Source organism: Diabrotica virgifera, chromosome 8, assembly GCF_917563875.1.
Source record: "Diabrotica virgifera virgifera chromosome 8, PGI_DIABVI_V3a".
Lineage (NCBI taxonomy): Eukaryota > Metazoa > Arthropoda > Insecta > Coleoptera > Chrysomelidae > Diabrotica > Diabrotica virgifera.
Window position 1 is genome coordinate 79,690,034 of NC_065450.1, and position 16,774 is coordinate 79,706,807.

General features: G+C 33.4%; 1 protein-coding gene across 1 annotated transcript in view; it reads right to left on the minus strand.

The window, feature by feature from the left end:
- LOC126890730 (uncharacterized) overlaps positions 1-16,774 on the minus strand; it is a 101,563-nt gene that overhangs the window by 62,324 nt on the left and 22,465 nt on the right. The window contains exon 2 of the mRNA XM_050659900.1: positions 4,349-5,343. Coding sequence (XP_050515857.1) covers positions 4,349-5,343 — 995 coding nt within the window. The remainder of the gene's footprint in view (positions 1-4,348; positions 5,344-16,774) is intronic.

Sequence of the window (16,774 nt, forward strand, 5' to 3'; positions counted from 1 at the left end):
CCAGATTTTCGGTACTCCATAAATCAGCGGATTAGTTTCACTAATCCGCTTAGGCCCAGCGGGATTTAAGCTGTTATGAATAGCACTCAGAGCAATAATGATTGTAAACTAACATTTTATGGACTCCAAAAATGTGATTTCGATAAACTTTAATTGCAATTTGCGCCGTAATTAATCATAATTAAGAGTTGGCGCAATGATAAGAATTGATCGTTATATTAAAACGAATCTAATGGTATAAATTTTATTGAATTTGAGTGACATTATATTTTCCATAAGATGTGTGCGATGTCCTTTCTCCCTTGTAGGAAAAAGGAAGGTCGCTCCTATGATTTGTGATCGAAAATGGATCGAAAATGGAAAATATCTCCAACAAATACATGTACCATTTTTCAAATCTGTAGCGTAAAACTACTCGAAGATCCAACTGAGGGGATAACTTTCCATTCCCCATGCAGAGAGAGTGGCTTGCAAGCCTGTTTTTCAGTTTCAAAATGTAATTCGTTACATTTGTGACGAATTTACCAAAGTTTACATCCGCGTTGTTACTATGTGCAAGGTTTGGCTGATTTTGTGTCCTTACTCCTAGCACTAATCCTCCCCTGTTTTAAATGTAGAAGGGTGGAGGTGGTACAAATAAAATAAGGGCGGTACAATCCGACGCTAACGCAGTACAAACGAAATAGCCTATTTTCGACGTTCAAATGGCAAAGAGTGCAGAGTAGGGGGTAGCATGTCACTGCCCCTCTCAGGCCAATCAAGACGGGTGGGGGCGGTACAAACAAAATAAGGGCGATACAATTCGATACTAACGCAGTACAAACGAACATACTCATCCCGTACCCCCAGATGGAAAAAGGGGGGATAGCATGTCACCAGCCCCTCCAGACAGATTTAAGAGGGTGGGGGCAGTACAAACAAAATAAGGGCGATACAATCCGATACTAACGCAGTACAAACGAACATACCCATTCTGGACCCCGAGATCGAAAAAGGAGGGGATAGCATGTCACCAGCCCCTCCAGGCAGATTTAAAAGGGTGAGGGCAATACAAACGAATAAAGGGTGATACAATCCAGTACTAACGCAGTACAAACGAAATAGCCTATTTTCGACGTCAGATGGCAAATAGTGCAGAGTAGAGTGGTAGCATGTCGCTGGCCCCCCCAGACCAATCTAGACGGGTGGGGGTGGTACAAACAAAATAAAGGCGATACAATCCGATACTAACGCAGTACAAACGAACGTGCCCATCCCGGAACCCCAGATCGAAAAAGGGGGGGATAGCATGTCACCAGCCCCTCCAGACAGATTTAAAAGCGTGGGGGCAGTACAAAGAATATAAGAGCGGTACAATCCGATACTAACGCAGTACAAACGAACATACCCATCCCGGACCACCAGATCGAAAAAGGGGGGATAGCATGTCACCAGCCCCTCCAGGGAGATTTAAAAGGGTGGGGGCAGTACAATCGAATGAAGGATGATACAATCCAGTACTAACGCAGTACAAACGAAATAGCCTATTTTCGACGTTAGATGGCAAAAAGTGCAGAGTAGAGGGGTAGCATGTCACTGGCCCCCCCAGGCCAATCTAGACGGGTTAGGGGGGTACAAACAAAATAAAGGCGATACAATCCGATACTAACGCAGTACAAACGAACATACCCATCCCGGACCCCCAGATCAAAAAAGGGGGGATGGCATGTCACCAGCCCCTCCAGGCAGATATAAAAGGGTGGGGGGAGTACAAACGAATGAAAGGTGATACAATCCAGTACTAACGCAATACAAACGAATGAGCTTTTTTTCGACCCTCAAATCGAAAAAGGGGGGGATGGCATGTCACCAGCCCCTCCAGGCAGATTTAAAAGGGTGGGGGCAGTACAAACGAATGAAGGGTGATACAATCCAGTACTAACGCAATACAAACGAATGAGCTTTTTTCGACCCTCAAATCGAAAAAGGGGGGGCTGGTGACATGGACCTATTTCCAGCCATCGAATGTGAAAAATCGGGTTTTTCAGATTCGATACCTTTTCCTCGCATTATACGTCATACATCTTGTGTCAAATTCTCGTTATTGTCATTAGGAGCGCGAGAAATATGCTGTTTAAACCATCGAATATGAACATTTTTCTATTTGGTTGACTGCAAACTGACGAAAATGGTATATTTGATACTTTTGTTTTGTATAAATATCACTAAAGGTATATACAGTGCGTCCATAAAATATCGCATAAATTCGTTATTTCGTAAACCGGCGACTTTAAGGAAAAATCCCGAAATAGGTCAATTTTTATTTTTAACTTATAATTTTTTGGAATATATATCATACTAGTGACTTCATCCATCTGGGCGTGATGACGTAACCGATAATTTTTTTAAATGAGAATAGGGGTCATGTGACAGCTCATCTGAAAGGATATTTAATTCCCTATTCACTAATATAAACATTGACATAATTATTTATACAGGATGTCCAAACATTTTCTTTTTAAATTAAATTAATTAACAGAAAAAGATAAATGTATGTAATTTATTTAATTCTAATACATTTTACTGCTGTCAGAAAACAGAAAAAATTTTATTTGATAAATAAACATTGATTTTCGTTTAAACGAAATGTTCAAAGTGATAAGAGGCAGGTGGGTGGCAGCTTTAACATTGAATTTAAGCGAAAAACAATATTTATTTATTAAATAAACATTTTTTCCTGTTTTCTGACAACATTAAAACGGTATTTTAAGTTAAATAAATTGCATGTATTCTTCTTTTTGTCTCAATTATTTTAATTAAAAAAATGTTTTTTAATTATATTAATTTTTATATTAGTGAATAGAGACTTGAATGCCCTTTCAAATGAGCTATCACATTACCCTTATTCTCATTTAAAAAATCATCGATTACGTCATCATGCTTAGATGGATGACGTCACTAGCATGATATATACGCCAAAAAATCGGAAGTTAAAAATAAAAATCGACCTGTTTCGGAATTTTTCCTGTAAGTCGCCGGTTTACGAAATAATGAATTTATGCGTTACTTTATGGACGCTACTTCTACAACGCTAAATGTCGAATGTGTCAAACTCGTTAGTTTGTGTTGTAATTTATAACAGTTATTTAATTATAATCTGTAAACTGTCGAAACTGATAAACTGCTGTGAAAAACAAAATGCACGTGTTTACAATTTGTGCAAATTTTGTTTCAGTATCGCTTGCAAGAAATTCTTGTGAGGAAGTTTATGATTTCATTTTAACGGATTTTCATTATTTGATTATACAGTTATTCGCTATCATACATTTGCTACTTTGAAACATCGGACTGAAACAAATCTTTGATTAATACAAAAAGCAAAGTAACGAATGTGGTTTTTTGGAAAGGAAAAGATGATAAGCAGTTCAAATTTTTCATCAATCTAACAAGGATTAAACATTACATACAAAAAATATAAAATTTTTTTTATTTGTCAATACGCTGATTTAGGAGTCTCTAAAAAAGAGTTATTTTGCTCTCCTGAAAAGTACCACTTTTCACATTCGATAGTTGGAAATGACAGGGACGATATGTACTAGAAAATTAATGAACTGTTTAAGGCATACAACGTCTATTTGAAACATTTTTCTCTAAAATGCACAAGAAAAAAAGAAACGCTTTATGGTCAAAAAACTGATTTTTTCATTCTTTATAATTGTTTAAGAAAAAAAAAACAATGCAAAATTAGCTGCATGTCTTCACTCTTCACGGAATTATCATCAGTTATCCTTCATCTACCATTTAGAGCCTTCAAAACCATGTAGAACATTTTTACGTGAAATCAATGATTTTTTTCCAGATTGACTAGGGTAATAGGTACGGATCCAAAGTGGGAACTTCTGGGTAAGGCTATATATCCGAAATTTCTAGATCTTGTTTTTTTTTGGCTCTTCTTAGTAATAGTTTTATGCCATTCATCAAGAATTTTGATTGGGAAATAAGCCACAATTAAATTGAAAAACTAATTTTATTAACGTTTCGACGCCCAAATCCGATGTCGTTGTCAAAATACAAAATATTACTGATAATTTTTAACAACGACATCCGATTTGGGCGTCGAAACGTTAATACAAATTATAATTAGTTTTTCAATTTAATTGTGGCTTATTTCCCAATCAAAATAGTTAATTATAAAAATGCCACAAGGAAATGGCTTCAGAACAACATTCATCAATAACTTTCGTTGATTTGAATAATTATTTGAACAGTTTTTTAAAAGAGTGAAGGAAAAAAGATGAAGTAGGGTATACAAAACTTGCGATAAGAATTTTTTGTTTGTGCAGAAATGTACAAAAATATTTACACTTACCTGTAACATGTATTTAAAAGTTTAGGATAATAAAATGGATATCCTGGGCTTTTTAAATAACCACGAACATAGTCCAGTTCGACACAGTTACTCTTTGGCAAGACATCCTTTTGCTGGTGACTACCAGACGTTCTTTTACAGGTTTGTAAATTGTTGCCATAGGCATAACATAACTTGTTAATTTGAACGTTATTCCAATATGTACATTCTTGGTGGTTTATACTAGTTGCTATTACAGATACAGTGCTAGTATCTATAAAAGTAGTGGGTTCTGGTTCGATAGGTTGTTCAGGTGCAGAGTTATAATCTGGTTCTGAAAAAAGGTAAAAGCTTTTTATGAGTTTTGGACCTTGTACAAACTTTGAACTCAAGTTTTGATTGTCAACTTCTTCAGTCTTCTCGTGGATTAGCTTTGCAGTTTCTATGTAAGGTTGCTCGTCATTCCTGTTGACACTCATTGAATTATATTGTTGTACTCCATTCTGCCTATTAAATCTATAGTTTCTATATACAGATGGTAAATTTTGAATGTATCCTGGGTAGTATTTTGTTGGGCATTCATCTTGGACTACTTCAATAACAAATCCACTTTGGGAGTTTAGATTGACACCTTCACTTCTAAAGACCAGTTCTTTTACGTTTTCACCATCAAACGTAGTTGTTAGCTTCAGATCCTGATTACACCCACAAATAAACTTTCCATCAACTCTTAACCATCCATAAGGACAACTGTTTTTATTGGCTGATCCCAACCAAAAGAACAAGAACGAGAGTTTTAGTCTACATATATTTTTTGTTGCCTTTTGGATTGTTATTTTACAGTCAAGTTTTTGGTTGAGGGTGTATGGAAAATTGGGACTAGTTATTAAAGATCGTCTAGAGTTAAAAGTATTTAAACAACATTGTGGCAAATTGTCTTCTGGATTCGGTAGTGGCAGGTGAAGTGGACGAAATAATGTTGTAGTAGATTCTGGTTTTACTGTTGTTGTATCAATCTGAAACAAAAAAAATCATCTATATTTTGTATAGTTACTGGCACGTTAAAGACAATCTAAACTGATTATGAATGAACTCTCTTTCAGCTGTTGTTTTAAATTTGATGTTTGAAGTAGATTGCCTAAGGCCAAAGACACATATGTTTGTTAGACTTTTGCTTAAATGCAAGTATTTTACACGACGAGATGTCACGAAATTTGACTGACAGCCACTATCTAAGACTATTCTGTAGAAATGCACATTACCAAATTCAGCTTAAACTTGCATCTTTACCGTAGAGAGTAACACACTAGTGTTTTGAACAACAACATTGGAAAGAGAAACATTGTGATTGGGTACGTGATGAGAAACGTTGTCATTGCTGCTGTTAGATGTATTATAGTTATCAATATGTCAGAGAGTATTGTATTTTTCTGGCACTTTTTACACTTGCCGAATTTACAAGAATTACTGTTACGGTTTGCACACAGACAATTAAAGCACAAAGACAATCTATCTGTTTCATCAATTGGCCTCTGTACATCTAGCCTAAAAAAATCGTCGTTTATTTAAATTTTACGTTTTCCATTACACAACACGCATGAAATGAAGCCTGATGAATTGATACTAATGCACGGCTATCCGATAGTTTGTATCTATTATTTGGAGCTCGACAATGATTGATTTTAAATGATGATGGCTTGCTTATTCAAATCGATTGCCCAATATTCTCCAAAACATCCGCTTTGCTTCTTAGAAAGTCGAGAAACTCATCGAAAGTGGGATATTCTTGATTAATTTTCTCCCATTCCTTTGGAGTGTCTGTATCCACTCTTTCCAGGGTATAAGTGACTAATGTCTCTCATTTACTCATAGACTCACCCAGTGATTGAATAGATCTTGCTGGATACAGTATCATTGAGTTGGCGAAATGAAGAAGAACTTTTTTATCTTGCTTGAGATTCAAAATAGACCTAAAATGGTTTATGAATAAGAAGTTGTCTATTTGTAAACCTTTGACATAGAAGGTTCCATGCTACACGAAAGTTAGGAGCTGAACCTGTGAGAGAATTGATAACTTTTTCTGCGTTTCCCGCCAAGCACCATACCTCAAGTAGTGGAATTTTTGAATATCACTAATACTAGAATTTAAATTTATTAGTAAATCGAAAGAATCGCGGAATTTAAGTCAGTTTTCTTAATTACCAGAAAATTTTGGCCGATGAATGGATGGCAGATGAACAGTTAAAGCACACAACTGCGGTGGGTTTTGGGATGCTTGATTCTTGGCAGCAGATAAGAAGCTGTGAGCCTTCGTAATTGTAGAAAAATAGGAATACTTAAATTCCTCGCGATATGCAATCGTATCCTTAGTTATTTCATCCAAAGATGCCTCAATTATATCTTGTAAATAGTCGAATTGCTTTATAGCGTTCTTCGACCTTTTAAGTCTGACTTTTAATTTAGGAATCGGCACATCTGAATTAGAATCACTAATTGGTTGCAAAAACCGACTAAAATTCTTTAGTTTATGTAACTGATTTAGATAACGTCAATTTGAATAATAGGTCTGGATCCCGCGTATGAAAAAAAAGTTGATTAATAGCAAGCTGAAAATTTGTTAATAGCTTAAGGGTGTCTAGTCGGATAAACTTTGATATATGGGAACACTGGAACAGGGGCAATTTTAATTGTGGAACAGGTTAAAAATTTGGAACGGTCACACCACGAAAACGGCACATTTATTTTGTCCAACAGAACAGACTTAAACTCTCCGAACAGAGATTAAACTCTCATGCAAAAATCAGACTGCTATTTATCACCTGTCATAATTCCTGTCATTTGACATATTCCACATGTTCCACTCATCAAAACGCCCGTTTGGTGATAAATAGCAGTCTGATTTTTGCATGAGAGTTTAATCTCTGTTCGAAGAGTTTAAGTCTGTTCTGTCGGACAAAATATAAGTACCGTTCTCGTGGTGTGACCGTTCCAAATTTTTAACCTGTTCCACAATTAAAACTGCCTCTGTTCCAGTGTTCCCATATATCAAAGTTTATCCAACTAGACACCCTTACGCTATTAACAAATTTTCAGCTTGCTATTAATCAACTTTTTTTTCATACGCGGGATCCAGACCTATAACTAGCTGTTATCTAAACGCATCGAATTACAGCTTATACATGATAAAAGCATATGCAGTGTTCGGAGTAGGTATATACTTAAAGTCAAGTGAGTGCACAGTCATAAAATAAAAATATAAATATAAACAGAAATATTAGATGCCAAACGAAATTATGTAAGGGTCATTCCATTCCAAATCACTCAATTTTGGAGCAAAAAAAATTTTGGACCTCCGATTTTTCTGAAAATTGGTATATAGCTTCTGCGGGACGTAAAAATAAGATATTTAAGGTCAAAAAATCTTCTTCTTTTTTCTCAAAATGTTATTTTATGCGATTTTACAGTGATTTGGTGTTTATTTATACAAATTTGCATTTTCTATCGTAAAATATCAATGGAAAACATAATATTTTAATAGAAGGGGCTTAAAAATGTCATTATATGGCATTATAACAAGTTACTTTGATTCAAAACAAGCTTTTGATTAAATTTTTTTAGTGTAGAAAACGTTAAAATACCGTTTTTTACATTTTTCTCCATTCCCAAAATACATCATAATCGATTTGGCTGAAAATTTGCCCACAGATAGACAAAACATAGGACTTTAAGTGGTGAGAAGGATTTGAATTATATTACAATATAGTCCAGAAAGCCACTGCGCATCCGCTAGGAAAAATATTCTAATTCGGATTTTTTGCACAATCTTACTCAAAAAGGACTCCTTTTAACAAATTTGCATGTTGCCAGGACCAAAAGGTGGTCAAAAATTTTTTAAACGTTTTTTTTGTTTTTTTTTCTAAAATTATTTTTTTTGCATGGAAAAAAGTTTTTTTTAGGTTTTTTGGATCATTCCAAACAGAAAAGGTCTTTAGTGACTTTTCTCTAAAAATGATAGTTTTTGACATATAAGCGATTAAAAATTGAAAAATTGCGAAATCGGGCATTTTTAACCCTCAAAAACTATGTGAAAAACTGAAAATTTTAATGTTGCCAAGGTAGGTACATATTGTTTAAACATCGATTGATGAAATCCCGAAGAGTTTTTTGCAATACAATATTCAAAACTCCTTTGTTTTTTAATTGCTAATCAAGCGTGCGCGGCACTATTTTCCACCGACAGTATGGTGCAAATGAAAGGAATAAATTCGTTATTTCATAAACTGGCGGCTTTAAGGAAAAATCCCGAAACAGGTCGATTTTTATTTTTAAGTTATGATATTGTGGCATATATGGTATACTAGTGACGTCATCCATCTGGACGTGATGACGTAACCGATGATTTTTTTAAATGAGAATAGGGGTCGTGTGCTAGCTCATTTGAAAGGTTCTTCAATTCTCTATTCAGTAATATAAACATTTACATAATTATTTATACAGGGTGTCCAAAAAATTTTTATTAAATTAAATTATTTGACAAAAACATAAGTAGAAAGACACACTGTATAAATAATTATGTAAATGTTTTCATTACTGAATAGAGAATTGAAGAGCCTTTCAAATGAGCTACCACACGACCCCTATTCTCATTTAAAAAAATCATCGATTACGTCATCACGCCCAGACGGATGACGTCACTAGTATACCATATATGCCACAATATCATACCTTAAAAATAAAAATCGACCTGTTTCGGGATTTTTCCTTAATCTCGCCGGTTTAGGAAATAACGAATTTATTCCTTTCATTTGCAACATACTGTCGGTGGAAAATAGTGTCGCGCACGCTTGATTAGCAATTAAAAAACAAAGGAGTTTTGAATATTGTATTGCAAAAAACTCTTCGGGATTTCATCAATCGATGTTTAGAAAATATATACCTACCCTGGCAACATTCAAATTTTCAGTTTTTCACATAGTTTTTGAGGGTTAAAAATGGCCGATTTCGCAATTTTTCAATTTTTAATCGCTTATATGTCAAAAACTATCATTTTTAGAGAAAAGTCACTAAAGACCTTTTCTGTTTGGAATGATCCAAAAAACCTAAAAAAAACTTTTTTCCATGCAAAAAAAAAATAATTTTAGAAAAAAAAAAAACAAAAAAAAAAACGTTTAAAAAATTTTTGACTACCTTTTGGTCCTGGCAACATGCAAATTTTGTTAAAAGGAGTCCTTTTTGAGTAAGATTGTGCAAAAAATACGAATTAGAATATTTTTTCTAGCGGATGCGCAGTGGCTTTCTGGACTAATACCAAAAAAGTTACATGCAATATTATAGTCAAAAATATAGGCGTCTACTGTAAGTACAATTAACTCGAAAATATCGACCTCACGACAAAAATTGTTAAAAAGAAATTGTAATAATTGTAAATACGATTTATTTGGAACAATTTCAGTTCCTACCATTTTTGTCGAAATTTTAAAAATGGCGGAGATATTGAGCAAAAAAGGTTCTCCTTTAAAATCAAGATGGCGGCTAACGTAACGGAGGAATTCATTCGTGATTTTAAATTTAGGCTACTATTGACTCCCCTAAAGATCAGAAAAATAAAATTTTGGGCAGCTCGGCATCCAAGATCAAATGCTATCCCGACTGGACTAATATATACTTTTGAGTCTGATATTACTGCATGTAACTTTTTTGGTATTGAAATATAATTTAAATCCTTCTAACCACTTAAAGTCCTATCTTTTGGCTATCTGTGGGCAAATTTTCAGCCAAATCGATGATAATTTATTTTGGGAATGGAGGAAAATGTAAAAAACGGTATTTTAACGTTTTTTACAGTATAAAATTTGATCAAAAACTTGTTTTGATTCAAAATAACTTGTTATAATGACATATAATGAAATTTTTGAGTTCTTTCTATTAAAATATTATGTTTTTCATTGATACTTTACGACAGAAAATGCAAATTTTTTTAAATAAACACCAAATCACTGTAAAATCGCATAAAATAACATTTTGAGAAAAAAAGAAGAAGAAGATTTTTTGACTTTAAATATCTTATTTTTACGTCCCGCAGAAGCTATATACCAATTTTCAGACAAATCGGAGATCCAAAATTTTCTGCCTGAGTGATTTGACATGGAATGTACCGTAAATAAGATCCTAAAAATCATCGAAGAGAACCATCGAAAAATATTATACAGTTTAGATGATTCCACTCCAGAAGTAGTACTCCCACTAATACAGAATCGATGATCCGAGGAACTTCCGGATATAACCGAAGTGGAAATTGAATCAGCTTTAAAGGTATGAAGAACAACAAAACATCTAAACAAGATAACATTGTACGTAAAATGAGAAAACTAGTAGAAAATGTGTCATAAAAGGATTAAAATTTTTTTATGATGCCTTCGTCTTTGAAGAAATTACACCAAAAAAATGGAATAGTGCTGTTATGATAACACGCGTATATATTTCTCTAAACAGACATTGGAAACTACAATCCTATTATTTTGCTATTTCATTTATAGATGCTCTCTATGAGAATAATTGCTAACAGACTGGAGCTTAAGATCAATACCTGCTGGGGCTTTGGAACGAATGACTACCTGCAAGTAATAAAGTATTTGATAGAGATGTACTATTTTTTCAATCCAGTTTACTTGCTTTTGTAATTATTTTTCTTATAAAATAATCACTATAAGCATCATGTGTTATACATTCTTGAAATCAGTACAAAGAGGAGAATCCAAATATCAAATTAAAAAAGGTGGAAGTAATTTAAAAAAATTAAGGGATGGTACGGGGGTGAAAGAGTTTCTTTCCCAGCAAGCTTAAATATGGCATAATTTCTCCCCCTTCAATTATTTTTTGACGTGTTTTTGCGCTTTTGTTAAAGTCAGTGGTTCAAAAGGTATTTAAGGGGGATAGTTTTATCCGAAGAGCACTGTATAGAAAAATTGAAGAATATTTTGAATGAAAATCATCCATGAAAATTTTTAGCCTGAAAAAATGGTGGAAAATATATACGTGGTGGAACATTTTGGTGTTTGAATTCGCATCAGGACGCTTTAAACTCCCCGGTACAGCCATTTTAACAGTCGCAACTTTTTTTGTTTATTTGTTGACTATTAGTGTTATATTTCCAGAAGCTGATGGAAATTGAATAAACAGTTTAGCAACAATTAAATTGTTAAGTAAAAATTGATGGTCGCTATAATAACCATAAAAATTAGAACGCATAAGAATAACTATGATTTTTGTATAAAAAGGCACTATATTTGTCTAATGTACTTTACAGAATTGAAATTGGACTATTTAAGCGGCCTCAGGAATATTTTAAAATTATAAACAATTTCTTGGCTTAAAAGCACATAGAATATTTTGGGAAATATTAAATTAAATTAAATTATGAAAACGGATTAGGAAAAAACGCGGCAGGACGCTTCTTATAAAAGAAAAAACGTTTAATTGCGATGAGTGGTTCCTGAGATACAACAGGTCACCGGCATGTACGGCGAAGATATAAACAACAGGATGGTAATTTTCAAACCATTACCTTTTATTTTAGTTCTCTTTCTCCACACAAATTTCCATATCTTTAAAAGACTCATAACATATATTATAATAATAAAAACTATCAGTATTACGAGTGAAAAATATCAAAAACACCAAAATTTCAGTCAAAAATCAGGTTGGAACAAATTTAATCTCAAAGTTCAAAATCGATATACGTTAAAAAAATGCATTTTCTTAGTATTCGTTTGTTCCCAAGTAACCCGAGTAGAGCCACCTAACTAACGCATTATATTTAATGTCAAAGTTGCTTTTGTTTTGTTACCATAAACTTATTTATTTATTATAACAAAAATTTTCAATTTTTAAAACAAGATTGTTTAAATAATTATACAGCTTTAAAAGCAGAATATTTGTATTTTAAACGTTAAAAGGTATACTTGTGGTAAGTTTATCTAAAAAAAAGTCTATAACTGGAAAAAACATATACATAGTTTCATTTTTTTCTAAACAAACTAATTTATTATAACAAAACAAAAGCAACTTTAGCATTTAATAATGGATTAGTTAGATGGATTCAAATTACTTGTAAACAAAAAAAAAATGAAGAAAATTGCTCAATAGGAAGACAAAAAAATGCGTTTTTTTAACGTATACCAATTTTGAGCTTTGAGATTCTATTTTCTCCAATCCAATTTTTGATTGGAATTTTGGTATTTTTGCCATTTTTCACTCGTAACATCGATAGTTTTTATTATTATAATATATGTTCTTCTGAGTTTTCTAAAGATATGAAAATTTGTGCGGAGAAAGAGGACTGAATACAAAAGGTGATGGTTCAAAAATTACCATCCCATTGTTTATATCTTCCATAAAATCATTCAAAGTAAGAGAAAGACCTGGGATCAAAAGTGCCAAGAAATCGAAGCACACATGGGAGGACGAAAATGCAGTGAATCATGGAAATTTCTGAACAAGATCAAGAATAACGAAACACACAACGACAAACTACAATTAATACCAACAGATAAATGGGTTCAACATTATAAGGACTTATTAACTAAACAAAGGCCCGAATACTCACAACCAACAGAGACGGAAATACAAATTGTAGGGGAAGAAATAAACATAAACAGTGTAGCAGTTAAAAATGCAATTAAACAACTAAAAAATGGAAGATCTCCTGGTCCAGGTGGAATCAATGCCGAACTACTGAAAAATGGAACTAAAAAACTTTTCGAATCTCTGGAATATGTATTTACAAAGTACATCAATGGCGAAAATGTACCCAGTGACTGGAAAATAGCTTATATATCATCGATTCATAAAAAGGGCAATAAACTAAAATGTAGCAATTATCGCGGAATATCAGTAACAAATACAATAAGCAGAGTATATACAAAAATTTTAAGAGAACTGATTGAACAAGAATACTCAGAATACGAAGAAGAAGAACAATGCGGGTTTAGAGCTGGAAGGTCCTGTACGGATAATGTATTTTCGTTAAAGCAAATCATCGAAAAAAAATTAGAACGAAATAGGCCAACACACCTAGTTTTTATAGATTTACAAAAAGCGTATGACAATATACCGATACCGAAACTATGGGAAGTACTGCAAAACTCCAACATTAACTTTACTCTCATAAAAGCTGTCCAAAATTTATACAGTGACATGAAATCTGCAGTAAAATTAGGAAACAAAATAACAGATTTGTTTACAGTCAACAAAGGTCTACGACAAGGATGTTGCATATCACCGAGTCTGTTTAAGATTTATATCGCCAAAGCCCTTGCAATATGGAAAAGAAAATGCAGTGGAATGGGCATCCAAATCGACGACAACACCTGCCTGTACACCCTTCAGTTTGCAGACGATCAGATAATATGTGCAAACGATAAAGAAGATTTGGAATATATGACTCGCAAATTGAAGGAAGAATACGAAAAATGGGGATTGCAGATGAATGTAGAAAAAACACAATATTTATGCCTAGGTGAGGATTCAACTGATATGATATTGGACAATAATCAGAAAATAACTAGCTGTGATAAATATAAGTATTTGGGCATTAATTTCAACAAGGAAGGTACTGACGATGCACAAATTAAGAGCAGAATAAATAAAGCAAGAGCGATAATTAAATCATTGAACGGAGTTTTATGGAGTACCGAGATAGGGAAACAAAGAAAAATGCGAATATACAACACCATGATTAAGAGCACATTGGTATACGGATCCGTAACATGGAGAATAAAGGAACACCTAAAACGAAAATTAGAAGCTACTGAGATGGACGCCCTAAGAAGAGCAAGTAGAACATCGAGATTGGACCGGGTTAGAAATGAGGAAGTAAAGCGAAGAATGAATTTACAAGAAACGGTTGTAGAATGCATTGAGAAGAAACAATTAACGTGGTACGGACATGTTCAGAGAATGGGGGAGGAAAGACTGCCAAAGAAAATTATGAAATGGATACCCACAGAAAACAGAAAAAGAGGAAGGCCAAGAACGACATGGATACAAGGAGTAAGACGATCAATGAGTGTACGAGGATTAGAAGATGAAAACTGCAATGATAGAAGATATTGGCAACAAGGCATCGGACAACGTCGGAGGACGTTTTTAACCCGAATTTATATTGTTTATATCTTCGCCGTACATTCCGGTCAACTTTGACCGGTTTTCAAATGATGAACTAGCTGCTTGTATGAGCACATTGTGAAATGTAAGGAAATAAGGAGTCTAATGCTCATAATCTTATTGAAGGTTTTATTAACTGCAGTTTGTGGGCGACCGGTTTCGGCGTTTACAATTTGTACGCCATCATCAGGCCCTTAGAAACTGAACAAAGCTAAAAAATAAATGAAGCTGTGTCAAAATACAGTTGCCCTAGGTTAAGTTTTAGGTGTTGGATTTAACATTAGGTAATAAAACACAGAAGGTGTCACAAAGGTGTTCAAATGGACCAGTACTAATCTGATGTTAACTGTTGTAGTCAGTATATGATATATAAAGTATTAATAATTACAAATATTGGTACTTACATATCAGTACAAGAAGTATACAGTGTACAATCTAGTGTTAGTACTGTAACAAATTAGCCCCTGTGTATTACTAGATCTCTAAAAAGAAAGAGTTTTCAAGAAATCTAGTAAGACACAGGGGCTAATTTGTTACAATACTAACACCATATTGTACACTGTATACTTCTTGTACTGATATGTAAGTACCAATATTTGTAATTATTGATACTTTATATATCATATACTGACTAGAACAGTTAACATCAGATTAGTACTGGTTCATTCGAACACCTTTGTGACAACCTCTGTGTTCTATTACCTAATGTTTAACCTAACACCTAAAACTTAACCTAGGGCAACTGTATTTTGACACAGCTTCATTTATTTTTTAGCTGTGTTCAGTCTCTAAGAGCCTGATGATGGCGTACAAATTGTAAACGACGAAACCAGTCGCCCACAAACTGTAGTTAGTAAAACCTTCAATAAGAGTATGCGCATTAGACTCCTTATTTCCTAACATTTGACCGGTTTTATCTCAGGAACGACTCATCGCAATTAAACGTTTTTTCTTTTAAAAGAAGCGCCCTGCTGCATTATTTCTAGTACTGTTTTCACGATTTAATATTTAATTTAATATTTCCCGAGATATTCTATTGGTTTATATGCCAAAAAATTGTTTATAATTTTAAAATATTCCTGAGGCCGCCTAAAAAGTCCAATTTCAATTCTGTAAAGTACATCAGTCGGAAAAATGAAACAATACCCACGGACGATCACATAAATCACTTATTTTGTATTTGCTGTCTTTTTCTATAAATAACAAACGTTCGTTATAGAAATAGACAGCAAATACAAAATAAGTGATTGATGTGATCGTTCATGGGTATTCTTTCATTTTCCCGACTGTAGCTAGGTAGTGCTTTTTATACAAAAATCATAGCTATTCCTATGTATCATAATTATTGTGGTTACTATAGCGACCGTAAATTTTTAATTAACAATTTAATTGTTGATAAACTGTTCATTCTATTTCCACCGGCTTCTGGAAATATAATCTATACCTAGAGAGCATTTATGTCACCAAACTATTTAATTATTGATGAATAACTACTTACCTAAAATTTTAGTTGAAAATTAAAGATTTTGTCCGAAAAATCCTCATTTTCCGAGGAAAAGTTTCGTCGAAGTAAATCGGGAAAAACATGTATCCATGCAGAATTTAATTGCGGTGAATTTTTATTAGTGTGTTTTTGGTGTAAAGTTAAAATCTTTGGAGTTATATAGCAAAAATAAAAAAAAAACACCATTTTCGGGCGTCATTTTGTTTATATACAAAGTAGCACACTATCTGCGGACTTTGCATATAGACAAGGTGAAAACGGCGGGTTCGTTGTAAAAAATATTCCCATGAGATTTTTTTGCATAATCACATTCGTGAACCATCCCAGAATAAGGTTCAAGAAGTCGTCCACGTGAAAAGTGGTTAAATTTTTTTAACTATTTTTTTAATCAAATTGCAAAAATCAATATTTTTGGCTCGGACAATTTTTTTTAGGTTTTTTGGACCATTTTGGACAAAAAAGGTGTCTTATAATTTTTGTCTGAACTTTTTTTCGAGTTATAAGCAATTTAAAATTTGAAAAGCGCGAAAATTACCCTTTTTAAGACTTAATAATTCGGTTAAAAATTATTATTATGAAAGTTAGAAAGTGACTAAATCAAAATTTAAAGCCTCCGCTACATGATCCTGAAGAAATATGTGTTATAAATTTATTACTAAGCTGGTATTTTTAATTAATAACAATGGCGGTTAGATCGTATTGACGCGGCTGTAAATGTGAGTGCAAGTAAGATTCACAATTGAAGAGGTGAATTCCAAAAGGGCTTAAGTCATTTTGTT